The sequence below is a fragment of the Strigops habroptila genome, chromosome 8 (genome assembly GCF_004027225.2).
Source record: "Strigops habroptila isolate Jane chromosome 8, bStrHab1.2.pri, whole genome shotgun sequence".
Lineage (NCBI taxonomy): Eukaryota > Metazoa > Chordata > Aves > Psittaciformes > Psittacidae > Strigops > Strigops habroptila.
In genome coordinates, this window is record NC_044284.2 from 18,170,010 (window position 1) to 18,190,121 (window position 20,112).

Sequence of the window (20,112 nt, forward strand, 5' to 3'; positions counted from 1 at the left end):
GTTGTCTTATGGACTTGTGAAGTTGCTTTAGATATTGCAGAAACATTTGGTAACTGATTAGCCAGGCTACTTGTGGGTAATCTTAGTATTTCTGCTCCTAGAAACTGAACTGAAAAAGTCAGGTCTGATGTTGTTATAATCCCATTTTTATATTTATTGTGTTATATGACCTCAGCCAAGATCTGATCAGCCTATTTCTGCCTGTGTATATGCTGCATAGCATCATTTCTTCCTTGGCCTGTGGTCTCTTAGCCATTTTCTAAGGTCAGCATGGATGTCAGCCTTGTCTGTTCAAGCTGACAAGCAATAGATTTGTTTCCCTCCTGGACTGTTGTGGATCCTTTGTAGTAGCCCACAGACTCCCAGATGCTATTTTCTAATTGCCAGCAGGGCCAGATGGGTGGTGGTGTGGCTAATGCAGGTAGGATGCACAGGAAAGGGTAGCAGCACTCGGGGGTGCTGAGTTGCAGGCAAGAAGAGCTTGTGTTCCTGGGGGACACAGGGGAGCACGGCCAGGAAAGCTCCTGTGTTGTTGCAGGAAGCCAGCCCTGTGGGTTTGGTTTCAGCTTCGGTGTCATGAGAAAATAGTGGAACAGAACCCTCCAGATTTTTCTGGAAAGCCTCCAGCCATCGCTCTTTAAAGATAACATAGACTTGTGTTTAATAGACTTGGCTTTCTAAAGACAGGCAGGAATGTAGTGACCATTAACTGGACGAGCCTGATAGAGTAGGAACAGATGGATAATGATAATCTTCCCAGAGCAGGGTCCCTCTGGTAATGTTGATACACTTGGTGTTTGCCTCACCAAACTGCTGCGTTGCCTGCCCCAGTGAGATGGGATTCCCCTCTGGGCTTGGAGGAGCTACTGAAGTGCCCAGAAAGGGGTGAACTCACCAAAAGGGCTCTCCGGCACTCGCAAGGAAGGGCAGAGAAAGAAAGGGATGCGTACGCCTTTGGTGGACCCAAAGCTCTAGCTGCCTGTGTGAGCAGCCCTGTGAGCAGGCAGGATGCTTCATCAAAAAGTGTCTTGGGAATGGCTTCATCTGACAGATAGATCTCCTGCAAGTGCCGTAGCATCAGGTTAGGCTCAAGAACATAACATTCTTTGCAGACGCAGTAATCTGGCTCTGTGATTCATTTATCCTATGACTCTGTGCTAGCACCAGAGCTACAGCAATTTCAGGTCTATGGAAGAGCTACCCTACAAATAAAAGGATAATTGGCATAAAAGTAGCTAATTGGCATCTCAACACTTTGATATATCCACTTACAATCATATTTTGTGTTAGAGCAGATTATGTGGGGTCGCTAATGCCACTGTCTGTCTTCCATTTCTCTTTGTGCTTTCTGCAATGGGCAGAAAAACATACTGCAAACAGAGGGATGGTCTCTGCAAATTACTTGTTAAATTGAACTCTATTCTGGAAATGTACTTTAAAAGTCAGCTGAACTGAGCTGTCAGCATTGCAAAATTGAAAATTATATCAAATTTCAAATCCCAGGCAAAGAAAGCAAACTGGTTTGTTTTGGGGAACAGAACTACAGCTGCTATATGCTGTAATCATTAATGATCCCTGTCAGGCTTTTCTGTAATCACAATACTTTCCTGGAGGGGAAGACACTATTTCTGATGTGGAATATGTTGCATTGGGCTATAGTACTGTCTCAACACACTTTTATGATATGTGATTCTTCAGTAATTCCCTTACAAGAAGGTGTGCAGAAAGCCTCTTACAGATGCTGTTAGCCACTGAAATGCCTGGAAAGATTTTATTTTCTGCTTCCTAGGTTAAAAGAAGTGCATGATCTTTTCTTTTCTTGAAACAGTATATTAGTTTTCATAATAAATGGAAGTCCGCATTACGTAAAGCAGTCTGCAGATTCCTGGAAAGGGAAAAAAACCCTCAGAAGCTGAACAGGAAAGGAATTTTCAGATGAGAATATACTTCATTTCATCTTGAGCTGGTTCTTATCTTCACCTTGTACTTCATTTTTATACAAGAACTTTAGAAACAGCTTCAAGATCTGTGTAAAAATATGTGTTGTGTGAAATGAAGGGTTTGGATTTTTTCAGTTGGAGAGGTAAGATCCCAGGCATGTCCTGAGGTAGCCCAGCTCCCATGGACTTCAATGGGAATGGCATAGGGCCCACAGGAGAATGGAAAGTTGGGCCCTACTGCCTACACAAGGTGTATAAACAGTGGAGTACATTAGTGGGTTTAAAGGACGCACTGTGGAACAGTGCTGCATCTGAAGAGACTTCAGACCTTTTCCCCTTCAGCTCTTCTCTTTCTTGGGTCAGGGGAGCTGGTCCTGTCACAGTGTGTCCCTGTGCCATGTCAGTCACCTACTGCCTGCTGCTCAGTAGGGCACAGGGAGGAAGCGAGCTGTCCTGAGCGGGGACTGATGCTTCCCGCAAGTGCTGGATGCACATGCATTGTCACACAGTGAAATATGAATAGACCTGTGGAATAATTTGGCTTTATGTAAATATTTGTCAAGATGCCCAAACCCTCTGTGCTCTGTGAAGTCAGCAGAGCTGCAGTAAGTTACCTCAGTACACAAGGCATCTATTTATAAGGAAAAGCAAAGCCCAATGTTTTCAACATTTCTTAGGTTAATGAAGGCATAGCACCTTTGAAAGATGTGCTATCTTAATGTAGATGCCCAGTTTTAGGCAGCCAAAGTATTTTTAGGCAAATAGCATCCCTGGATGTAGTTTCTTTTACCAGAAACCTGCAAAAGTAGTGGAAGCCCTAATTAGCCAAGGCTGGTGCCTTCCTTATGAGAAAGTCAAGCTGAAAACCCATCACCTGCTGCCCAAGTCAGATCTGGAGGCAGAACAGGTCCCCTCCATGCCATTCCTAACCTATAAATGTCAAGCAGGGGCTTGCTTGCTCTCTTTCCCTTTTTTTTGCCCCTATCTGTAGCAACAGCTTAACTGAAGCACTTGCTGTTTTGTATACCCCAATTGCCTCTGCTATAAGGGGGGTGTGTGTGTGTGTGTATATATATATATATATGTGCAATACAATTCCTGTTCTTACCCACCAAGAATTGATATAGCAATGCACTCCCCTTTCCTTGGATTTTGAAAGATGTAAAGTAAAAGGGCAAACCGTAAATCCAACTTCGGATATGTAGGAGCACAAGTAATCATATCTTGTCAGGCAGATGACTATTTCTTTTTCCATCTCAACAGATAGGAAGCCACAGCTACTGAAATGTACAGCTCAATAAGTAAAATATGCATCGAGTCTAGAAACAAAGTACATCTATTTTCAGATGCCACAAAACACATGTTCATCAAGAAGGCCATTAAAAATTTAATTTCTTCAGAATGTCAGCATTAGACTATTGAGAAGATTGAGTACTGGGTAATGAAATGCACAGGCAGAAAAGTGTGCAATATAAAATATGAGCTACAAGGCAAAGTAATTTAATAGGAAAATGCAAATGTCCCATCAGTCTTGGTGTAGGATAACTAAATTCTACACTATCTTTGCAGTTTGATATGTAAAGTATGTATTTTTAAAAGGTCACATCATTTATATATTTGTAAGCAGTCTGCTGTTGCTGCTGCTTTTGCCTGCTTGTTTGGAAAGGTGCTGTAGCACAGAAGTTAATTTACATACCCGCAATCCAAAGGTAAAGTCCCACTTTTTTTTTTTTCCATTCCAGATGTTTTAGTTGTAGGAGCTGGTCACCAAGAGCTTTATCTGCAATGAAATAGGCTCAGAATTTATAATGAAGATGATTAAACCAGGCTTACTGAGTCATGCACTGAGCTGAGCCAGGAGGATGGAAAATGGAAGGAAAGGAAATCACACAACCTGATCAATCAATGAGTTAGTCCAGAAAGTAACCAAGGTGTCAGCTCAAAGACGGAAGGCTCTTCAAAGCCTAAGGTTGCCCAGGGGAACTGGGCTCCTCAGCATTCCTGCTGATCTACAGGTGGTCACCAGTCCCGTTGCCCCCAGACAACCCAGTCTGCCGGGTTGTCTGCATGGCCAGGCTGCCAGTTACCATTTATCTTCTCTGTGGCAGGCAGTGATAGCCAAGTGATAGGAATGGGAGGCCTCCCCAGCCTCATTCATCACCTGGCTTTGGAGAGCACTTCAGTGAGCATCCAGTATTAAGTTATAAATGTAAATGTTGCCTTTAGCAGGGTTAATGAAATAAAGCTAGTCTGATTTTCTGGCAGTCTACTTATAGATCAGATAGATGGGAAAAGGTGTTTGAGCATAGTATTGATTATATTGATTGCACTTCAGAATTTTCTTGGAAGGTTGTTGTCAAAACGTTGTTCCTTAGGGACTTCATCTGCCTGCCACAATTTATGTTAGCATGTTTTTAACATCTAGACTACTTAGCATCCCCTCCGTTGTCTTCCCTGAGCTTGAACAGAGTTTTGTGTTTTTGGAGTTGATACGTCAGCCTGTTTGGAAGGCAGGTGGGGAGGGCTTAGGGGGATCTATAAATAACATCTTAGTTTGGAGCCAAGAGATTTGGAGTCTGACGTGGCCATCTATGCGTGAAGCAGCAATCAGCTCCACAGAGGGTATATTACACCAACCTTACAGGAACTTCGTGGCCAAAGCAATGCTGAAGAAAATCAGACTTGCTCTGCAGGTCTCCATGCAAAGTGTTCTTTTTAGCTACGTATTAAACTATGTGTTTTAGTTATACATCTGTTGGTGTGTCTTGAAGTATTTACACTGGTGTCCCAAACTAGGGAGGCGGAAATAGAGTTGCAAAGGTGGCATCGAACATTGGTCCATGCGAAAGGCTGCATTTCCAGTTCATGCCTCTGCATCTTCCCTGGGCTGAGGATGAGTTTCAGCTTAAATATGGCCTCGTTATGTGGGATATCACAAAATTTACTGGCATGGAAACAAATAGTGCTATACAGTACAGAATTATGTGAAGTTGTTATATTTACCTGCATTGTGTCAGATATAAACAAGACTGATGCAAAAGGTGTTGCCAAATTGGGAAGCAGCCCACATCTTTGACCTCTTTTTTGGAATCAGCATTGCACAATATGCTGACTCTAAAAGGAGTAGAGGAGAAACAACACAAAATTAAGACAAAAACAGTGTTTTTGTAACAGGTAAGAAAGACATTAACTTTGAGGATTTGGTAATTTTTTTTTTTAGTTGTTCATAGTTGTGGTATTTTCAATAGTTTGTTTTTTTTCTTTCTAGAATAAAATATCCATGAGCTCTTCCCAGCAGTACAAAGATCCTTTGGATGAAACAACTCCTTCGTTGTGAAGAGAAGGCTCAGGAATACAGGAGACTGAACCTTGTGGCAGTAAAGCGACCACTGTGTGCCCCAGCCATCCCTAGAGGTTTGTGTGACTGTGGTGGCTTCAGACCATGCACTCTGGTGAGGAAAGGGCCAGGGAGAGCTGACAGTTTTTAAATGGAAATTAGAAAGCCAAAAATATGTGTAAACAAAGTTCAACCTAACTATTGGTCCTAGTAAAGCAAATTCCAGGGCCGTGGGTGAGATAAAAGGACTTGCGAGTTTGTACAGTAACAACACTCCTGTTGTCTAAATTAACTGGTGGAATATGATGGTAGTTGCAGACTTTCATACAGGGTAAAATTTTCAGATTTATTTTTTTCTGGGTCTCCCTCAGCATGGTAGTCACCAGTGCAAAGTTTCTATCCTGTTGCACTCGTGTTTGTAAGAAGAAAATCAATTGATCATAGGTCAGATCTGAGTAAATTTAACTTTGCAGAAAACAGTTTTCCTATCAGATTACATTTGCATCCCAAACTTACTTGCAGGAATTTAACACCTCTCCCCTTGTTATGCCACATGAATGAAAAGCGAGGAATGCTGGGTTTATCCCCTTTAATGATTTATCTTTATTTTTATCTTTTCTGTGTCTGTACATAGTGTTCCTGGCCTGGCTCTTACATACTTAATATGGGAGTACAAGTAATGGTAGTGTCTAAGTGGTTTGTTGCTCTGCTGTAACATTTATTAGCAAGTGTTAAAACACATAGCCAAAACACATAGCCATGGTAGAAATGTGTTCCTTGCAGAAATTATATGTTGCATCTTATCCAATCTGACACCTTCTCTTAGGTTAAAGAGGAGATAGAAAAGTGGGGATGGGAGGAGGTTTTTGCATTTAGGGGAAACAGATTTATGTTGTGAATCTAAATGGAATTTAAAATTGGAGCTGGAAAAAAGGCCCAATTAAAGGAAGCGTGGTTTTGGAAAGAGTTTTAATAGACAGTAAAGAATGGCCATGTATTTCACCTGGAAATCTCAACAGGCACGGTGTGCCTCCTCTTCTGTCTGTTGGCATGAGCTTAGGGCAAGAAAAAAATAACCCAAAAAGGCTTTACCAAGGTGACCCTGAGCAAAGCTTTGGAAGAGGTGGATCCTACCATCTCCAGTGGATAAGATGCCCCAGTGGTCCTGACTGCAGTAAGCAGAGCAGTAGAACTGCCCTGATGTGGGTGACCCACTTGAAAAATACATGCTCACATTTGCATAAATGCTTAGTTCTCATTTAAGCATTTAAATGGAGTGGTACGGAATGCACCCCAACCCCACAGCTACATGAGAAGAGATTTACTTTAGCTTCATCATGAAGCCAAACAAATCCAGTGGACTCAGGTTTGGTGACATAATCAGGGAGCCACAAAGGTGGTATAAAGCTCATTATTTCTTTTAAAGCCTGTCCTGGATCCTGCCCATCTGATCCAGAGGGCTTGGCTGCTTTGTGGCACTCCCACCAAGTCACCCTGTGAGAGGCTGGCTTTTCTGCCAGGATAAAACCAGGGCTCTATTTTTAGGCAGCCACCAGAAGGGTTTTTCGGAAGCATATCACGGAGCAGCAATTGTAGGAGCTGGGGAGCTGCCAAACAACCATTTTCTAGCTCTCCTCCCCTGGGCTACCTGCATGGACTCATTGTCTGCAGGTTTTTGTCTTAGCAGAGGAAAGCAGAGCTCTGAGTTGGACCGCTAGTCATTACATAGCAGAGCTGCTGAATGGCTGCAGTGGATTTAAAATAATTGTACTATAGTTATCCACCAGTGTACATTATATTTGGAAGCAGAGGTCGCTTTTTCTTTCTTTACAATGGGAAAACATTGTAAGTGAACCCGTAATTTTGAGTGTGCTAATTCCAAGACATTTGCAGATACTGAGTGGTTTCCTGGAATAACAGCCTCTCTCAAGAGAAACGTCAAATGCATTTAATCAGCCACGTTTAGAGTTCTGCAACATCTGCAAATGAATTATTAACGATCTCAAATGTTTTCGAATTATCCAAAAGTCAGGAATAACGTAGTTCTTCAGATAATCAGCTCTGATTCAGGGCTTCTGCTTTTCACTTTATGTACCAGAGGCTCTGCACCTGCCTGCTGCTACTAACTGCGTTTCCTTGCAGCTTGGATAAAGCTCTCTGGAGGTGCTTGGATAGCTGAACAAATGCAAAATGCAGGTGACATCCAGCTGTGTCTATATAAATTTATACATCATGTAGTAAATAGCCACTGATGGGTGTGTATCTTGGCGGGAGGTGAAGGATGCTCCAGGGAACACAGTCCACACATGGCAGTCATCACTGCACACGACTGTTGTCCACTGAGGTCCTCCATTCCCATAATGCTATGTTTGTCCTGAAGCCATGGAAGATTGGTCTGGGTAAGTTTTGCCTGGAGAAGCAAGCTTGAGTCATGAGTCGTCTTGTTAGCTAGCAACAGAAAGAATAGCAGGCTAAAGCTGCGTAGTAGAGCATGGCTCAGAATGCCCAGATTCCATCTTCAGCTTGCCCTGTGCCATGATAAGAAAATCATAGATAGCCTACACTGAAAAACATGTTATCTTGTAAAGTTCTTTGAGAAATGCTAACAACTGACGTATTACAAGCAACTCAGACCCCTTCCGTTGCAATGCGGGAATGCCCTTTTAGAAAAAAAATAATTGCAACAATCTAATTTCTTCAGGTGAGGTAATGTGGTGACATTAATTTTTGACTCAACAAATGTTCTCATTTATGAGCCCCAGCTGGCAAAATAATGGAGCCATCAAGATGTAGATGCAAACAAAACACTCACTGAAGCATGTGAATTAATGAAAAAATAACAACCCCAAAATGTTATTAACTCTTATGGATACCAATATGATGAATTTTGGTATGTGTAGAAAGAAGAACTCCCTCGGGTCTTAAGGAAGGTGTTCAGCAGCCTGTTGTATTCAGACCAAATGCAGAATTTCTGTTCAATCCACTTGTTGGGGAAGACCCTAAGTATGAGGACACGATGAAGCTTACTGCAGGTTTTAAGAGGAAGATGTGAGCAGAAACATTTTTCTTTGCTGGAAAAAAGCCACTTAGAAACAGAGAGTACAAACCAGCTGCATCTGGGATGCTGTCAAATGGTAGCACAAAAGAGGAATTTAAAATCTGCTGCTTACTTTGTCTGAGTAAAAATTGCAGGGTGGTCACTTTATTCTGTATATAATTATAATAATAAGCTTGATAGTGTATCTGTTATGGATTATGTATTCTGTGCGCATTATTAACAACATGACTGTTTGTCCCACTATACTCATAAGGAAAACATAAAACACAGACAAATGATAGCAGAAGCGGCTGTGGCTATTACGAACAATTAAGCACTACACGGCCTCTCTGCAGGGAGCAGCTCTGGAGTGGTTTAATGGAGCAGATCTCATGTTATAGTGTACATTTTGATAATGCTGTCTTGCATATTCAGGTATAAATATCTGCTCTACTGCAGGAGCTTTGGTTACATAGCAAGAGGCAGCAATAGCCACCAAGAGGGTGCTGCCTATTTAATATGTGCTGGTTTAATTTAATTTTGAAATTGAGTTTGAGATTCATTTATTAGAAATGAAGAACTTCACAGGGAGATTAGCTGCCCACTTTCTGGAGCTAGAAGAGGAGAAGTTATTGATGTAACTTTTTAGCTTAAAATCAACCTGAAACTTCCATGTAGTTCTGTTATACAATGTGCTGGGCACAGAGGTAAGACTGGCCTGTAGTTCCCCAGGTCTTCTGTTTCTCCCTTTTTAAAAATGGGGGCTATGTTTCCCCTTTTCCAGTCAGTGGGAATGTCACCAGACTGCCACGACTTCTCAGATACAATGGACAGTGGCTTAGCTGCTTCATCTGCCAGTTCCCTCAGGACCCACAGATGCGTCTTGGCAGGTCTCATGGACTTGTGCACCTCCAGGTTCCTTAGATGATCTCAAACCTGCTCTTCTCCTACAGCAAGTGGTTCTTCATTCTTCCAGTCCCTGCCTTTGCCTTTTGTGTGAGCAGTGTGGCTGGAGCTCTTGCTGGTGAAGACTGAGGCAAAAAAGCCATTGAGCACCTTAGCCTTCTCCATGTCCCAGGTAACCAGGTATCCCATTTCCTTCTGGAGAAGGCCCACGTTTTCCTTAGCCCTCCTTTTATGACCAACATACCTATAGAAGCTTTTCTTGTTGCCCTTGATGTCCCTGGCTGGATTTAATTTTATTATCTAGGAGAATTTTAGGTTTTCTAACCTGATCCCTGGCTGCTCGGATAATTTCACTGTATTTCTCCCAGGCTACCTGTCCTTGCTTCCACTCTGTGTAAGCTTCCTTTTTGTGTTTGAGTTTTTCCAGGAGCTCCTTGTCCATCCATGCAGGCCTCCTGGTGTTTTTGCCTGACTTCCTCTTTGCTGGGATGCATCCCTCCTGAGCTTGGAGGAGGTGATCCTTGAATGTTAACCATCTTTCTTGGTCCCCTCTTCCTTCCAGGGCTTTAACCATGGAACTTTACCAAGCAGATCTCTCAAGAGGCCAAAGTCTGCTCTCCTGAGGTCCAGGGTAACGAGCTTGCTGTGTACCCTCCTCACTGCCTTAAGGATCTTCAACTCCACCACATCATGGTCACTGCAGCCAAGGCTGCCCTTGAGCTTCACATTCCCCATCAGCCACTGCTTGTTGGTGAGAACAAGGAATAATAATAGCAAGCTACATTCACATACCTGCTGTAAAACATTGCTTTGACACAGTCAACATTTTACATTGACTTTCAAAAAAACCAAGACCCTTTAAACCATGAATCCCACTGCCCGATGGTTTTGTTTTCCTCTTGAAGAGAATATCAAACACACTCTGAGCCAAGTCCCTTAGGAAGGCCCTCAAGTCTGGGGACTTTTGATGACGTTAGGGGAACGATGGTGCCACCAGTATCAGCTCGAGGGAAAGAGGGGCGCCAGAGCACAGTGCAAAGACTCATGCCGGGGTTGACTCTGTTGTGCTGGGACCCATTCGAGCACAATTTTAGGACAAAGCAGAAGTGAAGGGTGACACTTCAAAGCATTTTCATCTCCGTTTGCTCGTTGCTGTGATGTGCTGCTGGGAGGAGGTATGGCTGCCTCCCGGCTGCCTCCCAGCTGCCATAGCAACGTGTTGCTCAGCCCTGCATCGCAAGGGCAAGGATGATTCTCTTCTGAGCCTGCAGTTTAGCAGCTGCTGGTAGGGACATGGAAAAGCTCCTTTTTAAAGCACCACTGTATGTCACCATTGAAAGAAAGGAGGGCAGCAAAAGGGTAAAAAATGCTATTTTAATTTTCACTGTGAAGAAAAAATAGACAAATTTGTATCTGTTTTAGCCATATGGCATGAGCTTTGATGTGTGACTTTCCTATCCGCCCAGAGCTGGGGACAAAGAGCACACGGACACACATGTGCTTTAAGGTTACTGCTACAAAAAGGAAACTCAAGGAAGCACATTGAGAACCACCTCGATATCCTTCTCATGCTTTGATCTGTCTGAGGCAGGAGAAATGTGCTGTTTTGGGGTCTGTGCAAGAGTCAGAGATTGTTGTCTTCAGTCCTGCTTTAGTCCTGCTAAAGATATTTTAAATTATTTAGTCTGGTATCATGTTAGTGTTTAAGTGTTCTGTACAGCATGTTTGCAATCACTGTTTGCCTCCACTGAAGTTGTGTGTATGTCTGTGTGTGTGTATGTGAATAAGGGCAGAAGGAAAGTCTCCTGTAAAATATGACCTTGGAAAGCAAATATAGAATTGTGAAACTGTTCACCAAGAACTGAAAACATTCATTTATGTCTCAGTATTCTCTTTTTTATTACTCTTCCATAGTTCTATGTATTACGTAGTTAACTATTAAATGTTACTGTTTTGACCAAAAGAAAATTTTCTGGACTATGAGGATTGCAAGAGCCGTATTAGGATCAAGGAGAATAACAGTATTTAGGAATTAAGGTGCTAAAAAATGTTATTTGTTTAAAGCACAGTTCGATTTTTGAATAAAATGCAGTGATTCCAAATTTGCAGTGTCACAGGCAAGTGCATCTCAAATGGCAACAGGTTTGTCCTCCTTTAGAGTACAGAAGTGAATTTCACTCAGGTATTTTTCAGTGTCATGTTAAATGTTTTGACTCTTCCAAATAACAGGAAACTGAAGCTCTGACTGAACTCTTATCGTGTGAGATTGTTCAGGGTTATGGTGACACTAAAGATGAAATCTTATTTCTGCAGCCTTTGTACTTTTTTTCATCAGACATTGACTCACCAAAAATCATCCCCACCCCACTTAGCAGAGATGGGTTGTGGAAGAATACCATAGGGAAAACCACTTTTAAACTGTAATCCTGGAAATGCTTATGCCTGAGCGGTCCAAGTGAAAACCATGTCTGACTCACAGAGTTACACAAGTGCATTTCCTTCTGTAAAAGAGCCAGAGCTTTTCCAGAACATCCACTGCAGGTTTTAACAGGCTCTCAAGAGACATTTCAAGTGTCCAGGTAATGTAGTGAATAATAACAATTCTTTGTATACTTATTTATAGGTGTAACATTAATTTCATGGAAATAATATTTCATTGAGAATAATATTTCATGGGAAATAAATAATACTTCATTGGGAATAATATTTCATGGGAAATAATATTTTTATTAGACAAAAAACATGATGTTACCTATGAGGGATAGCAAGGAACCTGTCTGCAGAGCTTCCGGAGCTGCTGCTATACACATGCAAAGGTTCGATTTTGTATTTTTTTTAGAGCTTCATCATATAGTCTTGGCTGGACAGATTATCTTCCTCCCACTGCCAAGAGATATTATTAATTATGTGGGTCCAATTTGCTGAAAAGGTAATGCAGTTATTACCCTGGTTGACTTCAGCAAGCTTTTCAGGTACACACTGCCCTTAAAGATAATGCCAGTCAGTGTTCTTACAGCCGAGAAAACCAGATGTTTGTGCTACCAACTTATTCTACAATAAAATACTGGAGTCCAGAAGTATTCTCTGTAGAAGCAAAATTATATGTTTCTGTTTCAAATTAGTATGACTTTATCAACTCTCACAAAGAAAACACAGTCTATTGTCCAGAAATAATTTATTCATCAACAATAAAACACTGAATAGAAAAAGCCTTGTAAATAAAACTATATATATAATGCTTTATTTTTTTATTCAATACTCCACAAAAAACACTACAGACAGTAACAAAATAATCCGAATAATCTTAAAAATGTCAAATTATAATTGTCACTCTTCATTTATCATGTTTTATTAACAATGCAAAGGTTGGTTGTTTATAACATATTATAGGTTTACTTGATTTCATTAAATTGTTTCTTAAAACACTTGAAGCAATTTGTTGGTTGCCCCATAATTTATAACATATATAAGTATATCAATAAACAATATAACAGCTCTGAGAAAGATATGCAGACTGTTCAATGGTAAGTAGTCTACCATAGGTTGTTTAGTGGGAGAGCGGGAATAAATCACAACTGAATTGGGATAGAAGTCAACACATTGAAGAGAAATAGTATTTGGGGAACAATTACATGTTTTCCATTGCCCGTTTAGTAATGTGATCTCTTTCAAGCTCTGATTTCTCCTGGTTTAGATACTCTAACACCTTTGCTAGCATATCCTCATCTAGATACTGCCTGTTTTGTGTGTCATCAGTTTCCCCGGCCATGGAAAGCCTTTTGCTGAGCGAAGCTAACTTCGCAGCCTCCTGTGGTCCCAGCTGACTTAGGTGCTCCCTGATGGCCTGGTCCAGCTGGTCATCTTTCTGCAGGTTGCTCTCAGAAGCTGGAACTGGGACTCGTTTCATCTGGTTCATATCGATAACTTCAGGATATTTTGCCAACACCTTTGCCAAGTAATCAGCCAGCTCTTCATCCTTCTCGTTCAGTTTCTGATACTCCAATTGTTGCCTTTCCAAATCATTCAACCAGGCAGCCTTAGGAAATGGGTGTCCTTTCAATCTTCTAGGAATGTAAGACAGTCTCGGCAAATCATTTTCTTGATTAAGACGATTTAGGAAGTAGGAGGGATTCTGATTAGCTAAATTGTCAGTTCCCAGAAGACTGACTATATCTTCAACATTGAGGTCTTCATGTAGATTTTCTGGAATGAGATTAAGAGGCTTCTTCATGTACCCATTTTTAGAGTTTACATTATGTTTAAATATATCGCTCTGCCCTAGATTGGTTTCGCTGATCTCGTCGAGGTCTTCTGGGAATTCTGCTTCCTGCTCAGCTTCCAACCTTTCACTCTGAAGCTGCTTTTTTTCTCCAGCTTTCAACATGTCTATTAAATCCTCAGGAGGAATTTGTAAATTCCTTGAGATTTCTATCAGCTGAGCTATAGACTGAGGATCAAGTTGCTTATCCAAAAATGTGGGTGCTCTTTTTTCCTCAAGTTCTCCTCCAGTCCTTAATTTCCTATTTCCAGCACCAGCCATCAGCCTCTTCAGGTAGTAATTCATTAGCTTTGAAACATCCTCTGACATTTGATCTTTATTTTCTCTTCTTATTTCATCCTCAAGGAAGTTGAGTTTCCCTGATCTTTTCATTTCATCGTCAATCTCCTCTTCATGTTTATCAATTTCCTCTTTGTTATCCTTTATCTCTTCCTGAGTTTGACTTTCCACTTTTTCTTCTATGGGATTCCAATCTTCTCCTCCAACTACATCTTCATAGGCAATGTTATTCACTTTATATACATCATCTTCATCATCTGTATACAATTTCTGGTCCTCATCCAGCCTTTCTTTCTTGTGGTTACTAGGTCCTGCCATCTTCCCCAACTCCTGAAACACAGACTCCAACGTAGCAAGGCTTTGGGGTGTGTATTGCTCTTCCACTATTTCATTAGTACGCTTGAAAGGACTGTCTCTTGAACTGTCTTCATAGTGACCAAGTGGCATTTTGAGATATTTTTGCCATCTCTCAGGCCACTTGTAAGCCTCATAATCATCAGTTCCTCCAGCTGGAAAACTGCTATCGGAACTCAGACCATAAGGTTTATTCTCCTTTGGGCCAACTTTTGACTCTTTCTCAGCTTGCCGCAAGGCTTCCAACATTACCTTAACCCACTGAGACTCATCTTCAGTCAAAGAATCCCTTAAATTATCTGGTAGGTGAACCTGATCTTTGCTTTCTTTCTGTTGCAGGAGGTATGGGATGCTCTGATAAGAGTTGTAATCAGGGCTGCTTTCTCCCTTGTTAGTTTGCTTGCGAAGATCTTCTATGTATTCCAAAGCCTTGATCATATCAGGATTTGGCAACCTTTGTAAGTTTTTCATTACATAGTCTGGATCTTTCTGAAGCAGCTGATGCTGCTGGAAGGAAGCTGCATCAACCCAACACATCAGCACAAAGAAAAAGGTGAGACCGCAGGCTTCTCCAAGCTGGAAGGTTTTAGTTTCTGCCATGTTTAAAATGTTTCCTTGAAATAAAGAAGAAGAAGAAGAAGAAGGAAAAAAAAAAGCAGCAGTTAACATATGGAGACAGACTTACTTAGGAAACTGAGAAGTAAAATAGAAATTGATATTTAAAACTCATCATGAAGAATACCACCAGTACTACACATGTTTTTATTAATTATGGAAGCCTAATATAACTTGTACATGGAAGCCATATATTCTGGTGGAAATTTGAGATTTTCTGAATCTTTTCTATGATTCCTCAGTTTACTGGAATCTCTTGGTTCCCTATGCTAGAAATTTATCTCTATGCTCAATGTATTTTATGAACATTGGTTTCCCAGTGGCAGCACCAAAGAATAAAATACAAATCCTATATAGTTTGCGAAATGCCCATAGAGGAATCTAGATGTCATTTTGATTATGAAAACAAAGGCCTCAGATGGTAAAATCAGTATATCCATATATTTAAATTCCACTCAAAATATTAAAACTGCATATAGAATTACTTTGTGAGGTTATTCCATGGGGCGTGTAATTTCATGCCAGGATAATACAGCTGAATGATGCTATACTGCAATAAAATTAATGTAATGAAGTGGAGACCATGGCATATAAAACGACTTGCAAGTTTATTTCTGTCATTACTGTCAATGTTATTACTTCCATTTTATAGATCATAAAAAAAAAATATTATTTGGATTACAGTTGAATTTTAGTTATGAGGCTCTATGAGTGAACCATTTTCCTATGGGTAATGATCCCCTGTATGAAGGACACCCTATAATTTATCCTAAAGGTATAATACAATTTTACTGAATCCTTTAAAACTCATCTTGGAAATGAGCTCGAGCAGGTAGTTTCTGAGTAGTGATTTCATTCATTCATTGATTTCAGCAGAAATTGAATAAGGTCCCAGGACAGGCAGAAGCATCACCATTGGAAGAAGTGAGCTAAATTCAGTTAGAATAGATCAGTAGAAGCCCAAGTCTGGTCAGTCTGTCCAGCTTAGTCAGCTGACAGTGAACTCTGGAACAGAAGTGGGAAAAGTATGCTTCTGACTGAGTTAAGAAGATTACAGCACTGCTGCGTATAAGGATACACAAGCCCAGTCTTGCCGGGAGCTGAGCACCCTCCACCTGGTGAAGGGAAACACTGCCATCACTCACTGATACACCGGGACCGTGAGACTGATTAGATTTTTTTGATCCAGTTACATTAACAAATAAAGCACAATGATGAGAAAGAAATGATAAAAGATAGAAACCACTTTGATTAATTGACCTATTTTGGTTCCTTTGGTTTTTGGCTTGATAAAAGCATCCTGCTGAGATGTTGGTGATTCATGATAAGCTGAAAGAGCTACATGTACCACTATTTACCCCCTGCTGCAAGTAGAAAGTGAGTGTGAATATGCTCATTTCAGTTCACTGGTAGATTTTTCCACTCAGTTTTTGTTCCTAACATAATATGACTAAAGTTAACTAAATAGCGTAACTAAATATGGCTAAACTAAATAGTTAAAGCAGTACCAGTTCAGAGAGCTGCTTTTTGTTTTTTTCCTGGGCAAGCTAACAGCTGTAATAGCAAACACTTTCCCCAAACACGTCTGACTTCAAGCTTGGGTACGTTTGAGCATTGATTTCACAAAGAGTTAGTTCCAAACAATTGATTAGAAAGTCCCACCCTCCAGATCTGAGTTTGCCCTGAAACAAAGCCAAGATATCGCTTCATTTTCTGTCACAGAAAAGGCACTAGTCCTAAACATAAATTTATGTGTCCATGAAAAAAAGAAAGCACTTCACTACTTCTTGTAGCAAGCAAATGAAATTAAGACTTTCTTTTCTGGCAGAGAGACTGGTTATTAATAGAGTTAGTTTGATTAGTGTATGAGAAACTGTCCTTTCCAAGGGGTGGGGGAAGGGAGAGTTGTTCCATAATTATCTGCCAGGCACCTCCCACTCACAGAGACCAGGAACTCAACCTCCTTCCCTGCACACAATTATGTACTGTTACAGGCTTTGTAAGAGTCATCAGCATCCCATTAGAATCAAAATGTGCATAGCCAGGCAAAATTCAGTTTAGTGTTCCACACTAAATTGATGTTGCTCAACCGGATATTTCCGTGACAAGAATAACAGGTCATTGGCTCCCCTCGGCATATTTTGGGTGTATTTGTCTCTAGATCAATTTTCACTTCTATTTTATTGGTAGATGATACTTGAAAGCCTTGTCAAATGAATTTGAGAATGATTTCTTTTAAAAGCTTTGAGTTCATGTCATAAAACCTTGTAATTAAATATACTGCACTATTTAGGGTCAAAGGACTCCTCCCCAGTCTTTCAGACTTTTTAATACCATTTAAAAAAAAAAAAAAAACAAAAGTAATAATATTTTTTACTATCCTTAGGATCTATACTAAACATTTTCTTCTGTGCCTTTCAAAGGACAATATAATAAAATGGCTATTTTGTCTACAGATGGATTATCATAAAGCTAGCTATTCTATTAGCACCTAGCAAACAGGAAAATCATCTTTTGGCCAACAAGTGTAGAAGTTCCTATTTACAAAATGAGGCAATCAAGTTCACAATCTAACATGTACAAAGACGATGATACAGACTGGAAGAAGTTCCCTCAAAACAGACAAAAAGAAATAAATCTCCTTTCTGGGATGTTTCCATGGTAGCAATCGTTTTCGCTCACGATCTCTCTCAGCAGCCATCTCCAATGTAAATGCAGTGTTTCCAGTGAAAATTTGGGCTGAAAACTCATAAGCTTTCCTATGGATGAGTCCCTGACCTGAGAGTCTAAGGGGGAATCTGACAGCAATTTTCTACAACGAAAATAAAGAAATATCACACACTCTTCCTTCCACTCACATTTGCAATAAATAACACAACTGCAGTAAATTTCCCTTGTTTTTAAAGCTATCCAACCCTTTACCCTCTGCAAGGAACTCAAAACATGAACAAAAATAACAATAGGGTGAGGATAAGGGGAAAAAACCCAACCTCCAAGCAGTTCTGAATGAATATACCGCCTGTGTATGCATACATCTGGAAAGTTGGTCAGATGTGTCTGCATCCAGAGGAACCGCTCAGCCTGTATTTTGACGCGGCTGAAATGCCATATTGGCAAGCTGGCACTCCTGAACAAAATCGCAAACAGAAACACAATACTTCCTGCCTTTGGCCACGAACGATGCTGATAATACAGATGATATAGCTATAGAGATAGAGATTGAGATAGATATAGATGATACATAGATAGATACAGAATGTATCTATCACTATAGGTCTATATTCCGCAGACATACGTTTCATCGCCAACACCATCTACAGCCCATCACCTCTCTGCGGTAGCTCGTGTTTTAGTTGAGGCTCTCTCTTTGCCGTGGGTCCCTCCCGGGTGGCAGCCGGTTCCGCGGTTCGCGGCCGCCCGCCGGCGCAGCCCCTACCTGCCAGCGCCGCTCCCGCCACTCCAGTCGCAGCCGTCGCTTTCAGCACCGGACAGCGCCCGCTTATACCGCCCTCGCCGCGCGTGACGTCAGCCGTGCGCTCACGCCCCGCCCGGGCGGCGGAGCCTCGGCCGGGCGGCGCCGCGCCCGTGGGGAGCCTTCCCGGGAGCCCCTCGCTACCGTCAAGGGTAGAGAGAACACAGGGAGGGGGGTGAGAGAAATGAGGGGATAAGGGGAGAGAAGGGAAAAGACAGAAGAAAAAAGAAAAGGATGAAAAGAAAAAAAAAAGGAAAAAAGGGGGGGGGAAGGAATAAAAGAAAATGAAAAAAAAGGGGGGAGAAAGAGGTGAGAAGGAAAAAAGACGAAAGGTAAAACGAAAAGCAAAAAAAGAAGAAAGGAAAAAAGGGAAAAAAAGGAAAAAAGGGCTGAAGGAGAAAAAAAGAAGAAAAATGTGAAAAGGGGGAAAGGAAGAAAAGGGGTGAGAGAAAAAAGGAGAGAGAAAAATGAAAAAATAAAATAAAATAAAAATAAAATAGGAAATGAGAAGAAAAGAAAGAAGAAAAGAAAAAAGAATAAAAGAGAAGAAAACAGGAAAAGAGAAGAGAAGAGAAGAAAGAGGAGAGAGGAGAGGAGAGGAGAGGAGAGGAGAGGAGAGGAGAGGAGAGGAGAGGAGAGGAGAGGAGAGGAGAGGAGAGGAGAGGGAAGAAAAGAGGAAAAGAAAAGGAGAAAAGAGAAGAGAAGAAAAAAAGGAAAGAGGAGAAGAGGAGAAGAGAAGAGAAGAGAAGAGAAGAGAAGAGAAGAGAAGAGAAGAGAAGAGAAGAGAAGAGAAGAGAAGAGAAGAGAAGAGAAGAGAAGAGAAGAGAGAGAAAAAAAGGAAAGAAAAGAAAGGAAAAGAGAAAAGAAAAGAAAAGAAAAGAAAAGAAAAGAAAAGAAAAGAAAAGAAAAGAAAAGAAAAGAAAAGAAAAGAAAAGAAAGAAAAGAAAAGAAAAGAAAAGAAAAGAGAAAAGAAAAGAAAAAAAGAAAAGAAAAGAAAAGAAAAGGAAAAGAAAAGAAAAGAAAAGAAAAGAAAAGAAAAGAAAAGAAAAGAAAAGAAAAGAAAAGAAAAGAAAAGAAAAGAAAAGAAAAGAAAAGAAAGAAAAGAAAAAGAAAAGAAAAGAAAATAAAAGAAAAGAAAAGAAAAAAGAAAAGAAAAGAAAAAAGAAAAGAGGAAGAGAAAAGAAAAAAGGAAGAGAAAAGAAAAGCAGGAAAGGAAAGAAGAAAAGGAAAAGGGAAAGGAAATGGGAAAGGAAAAGGGAAAGGAAGGAGAAGGGGAAAGAAAAAGGGAAAGGAAGGAGAAGGAGAAAGGGAAGGAAAGGAAAGAAGGAAAGGAAAGGAAAGGGAAAGGGAAAGGAGAAAAAAATAAAAAGGGTCGTAAAGAAGAGGGGAAAAGAAGAAAAAGGGATGAAAAGCAAGCAGACAGTCAGGGTACAGCCAGGGCCTTCTGCTTCTCAGCTCCTACAGCCCAGGGGTGGTAAGGAGCAGCAGCGGGGGGAACTTTATTGAGCTGAGCAACAGCTTGGGTTTATAGGTGATGGCCAAGCCAGAGCAGGGTGACACGACGGAGGCTGCGGGGCAGGAGCGAGGCCAGGGGCATGCAGGGGCTGGAAGTGAGGGTGAGCCAAGCGATGCATGTGTGCACATGTGCACACCCAATTGTGCATGTGCCTCGCGCAGCAGCCAGCCTTCAACAGCTACAGTCAGCATGGGGGTCTGCTATTATTGTACTCCATTGAATGAGCCATTGTAGCACAGTTCTGGCTTTGTGACAGGGTGGGGACAATTCACAGCATCCGTGGCCTCTTCATCAGGCGTGGGAGGCCCAGGAGCTCTGGACCAATTAGAGCATCCTGATGAGGGCTGGGTGCTCTTGGGATAGGAGGGAGCTGAGGG

The 20,112-nt window shown here is 41.2% G+C and overlaps 1 protein-coding gene across 3 annotated transcripts; it reads right to left on the reverse strand.

Annotated features, from left to right (window-relative positions):
- Positions 1–12,379: 12,379 nt before the first annotated feature.
- On the reverse strand, positions 12,380–18,304 carry SCG2 (secretogranin II). Of its 3 annotated transcripts, none has more exons than XM_030496083.2 (2): positions 18,184–18,304; positions 12,380–14,746 (listed from the first exon to the last, which is right to left on the reverse strand). In XM_030496083.2, exon 2 carries the CDS (start codon positions 14,730–14,732, stop codon positions 12,849–12,851), a length of 1,884 nt encoding a protein of 627 aa, XP_030351943.1. In that variant the 5' UTR covers positions 14,733–14,746; positions 18,184–18,304; the 3' UTR covers positions 12,380–12,848. The 3 variants fall into 3 exon arrangements, with proteins under 3 accessions (XP_030351943.1, XP_030351944.1, XP_030351942.1); XM_030496084.2 differs by having other exon boundaries at positions 18,076–18,269; XM_030496082.2 differs by having other exon boundaries at positions 18,043–18,224.
- Positions 18,305–20,112: the final 1,808 nt, after the last annotated feature.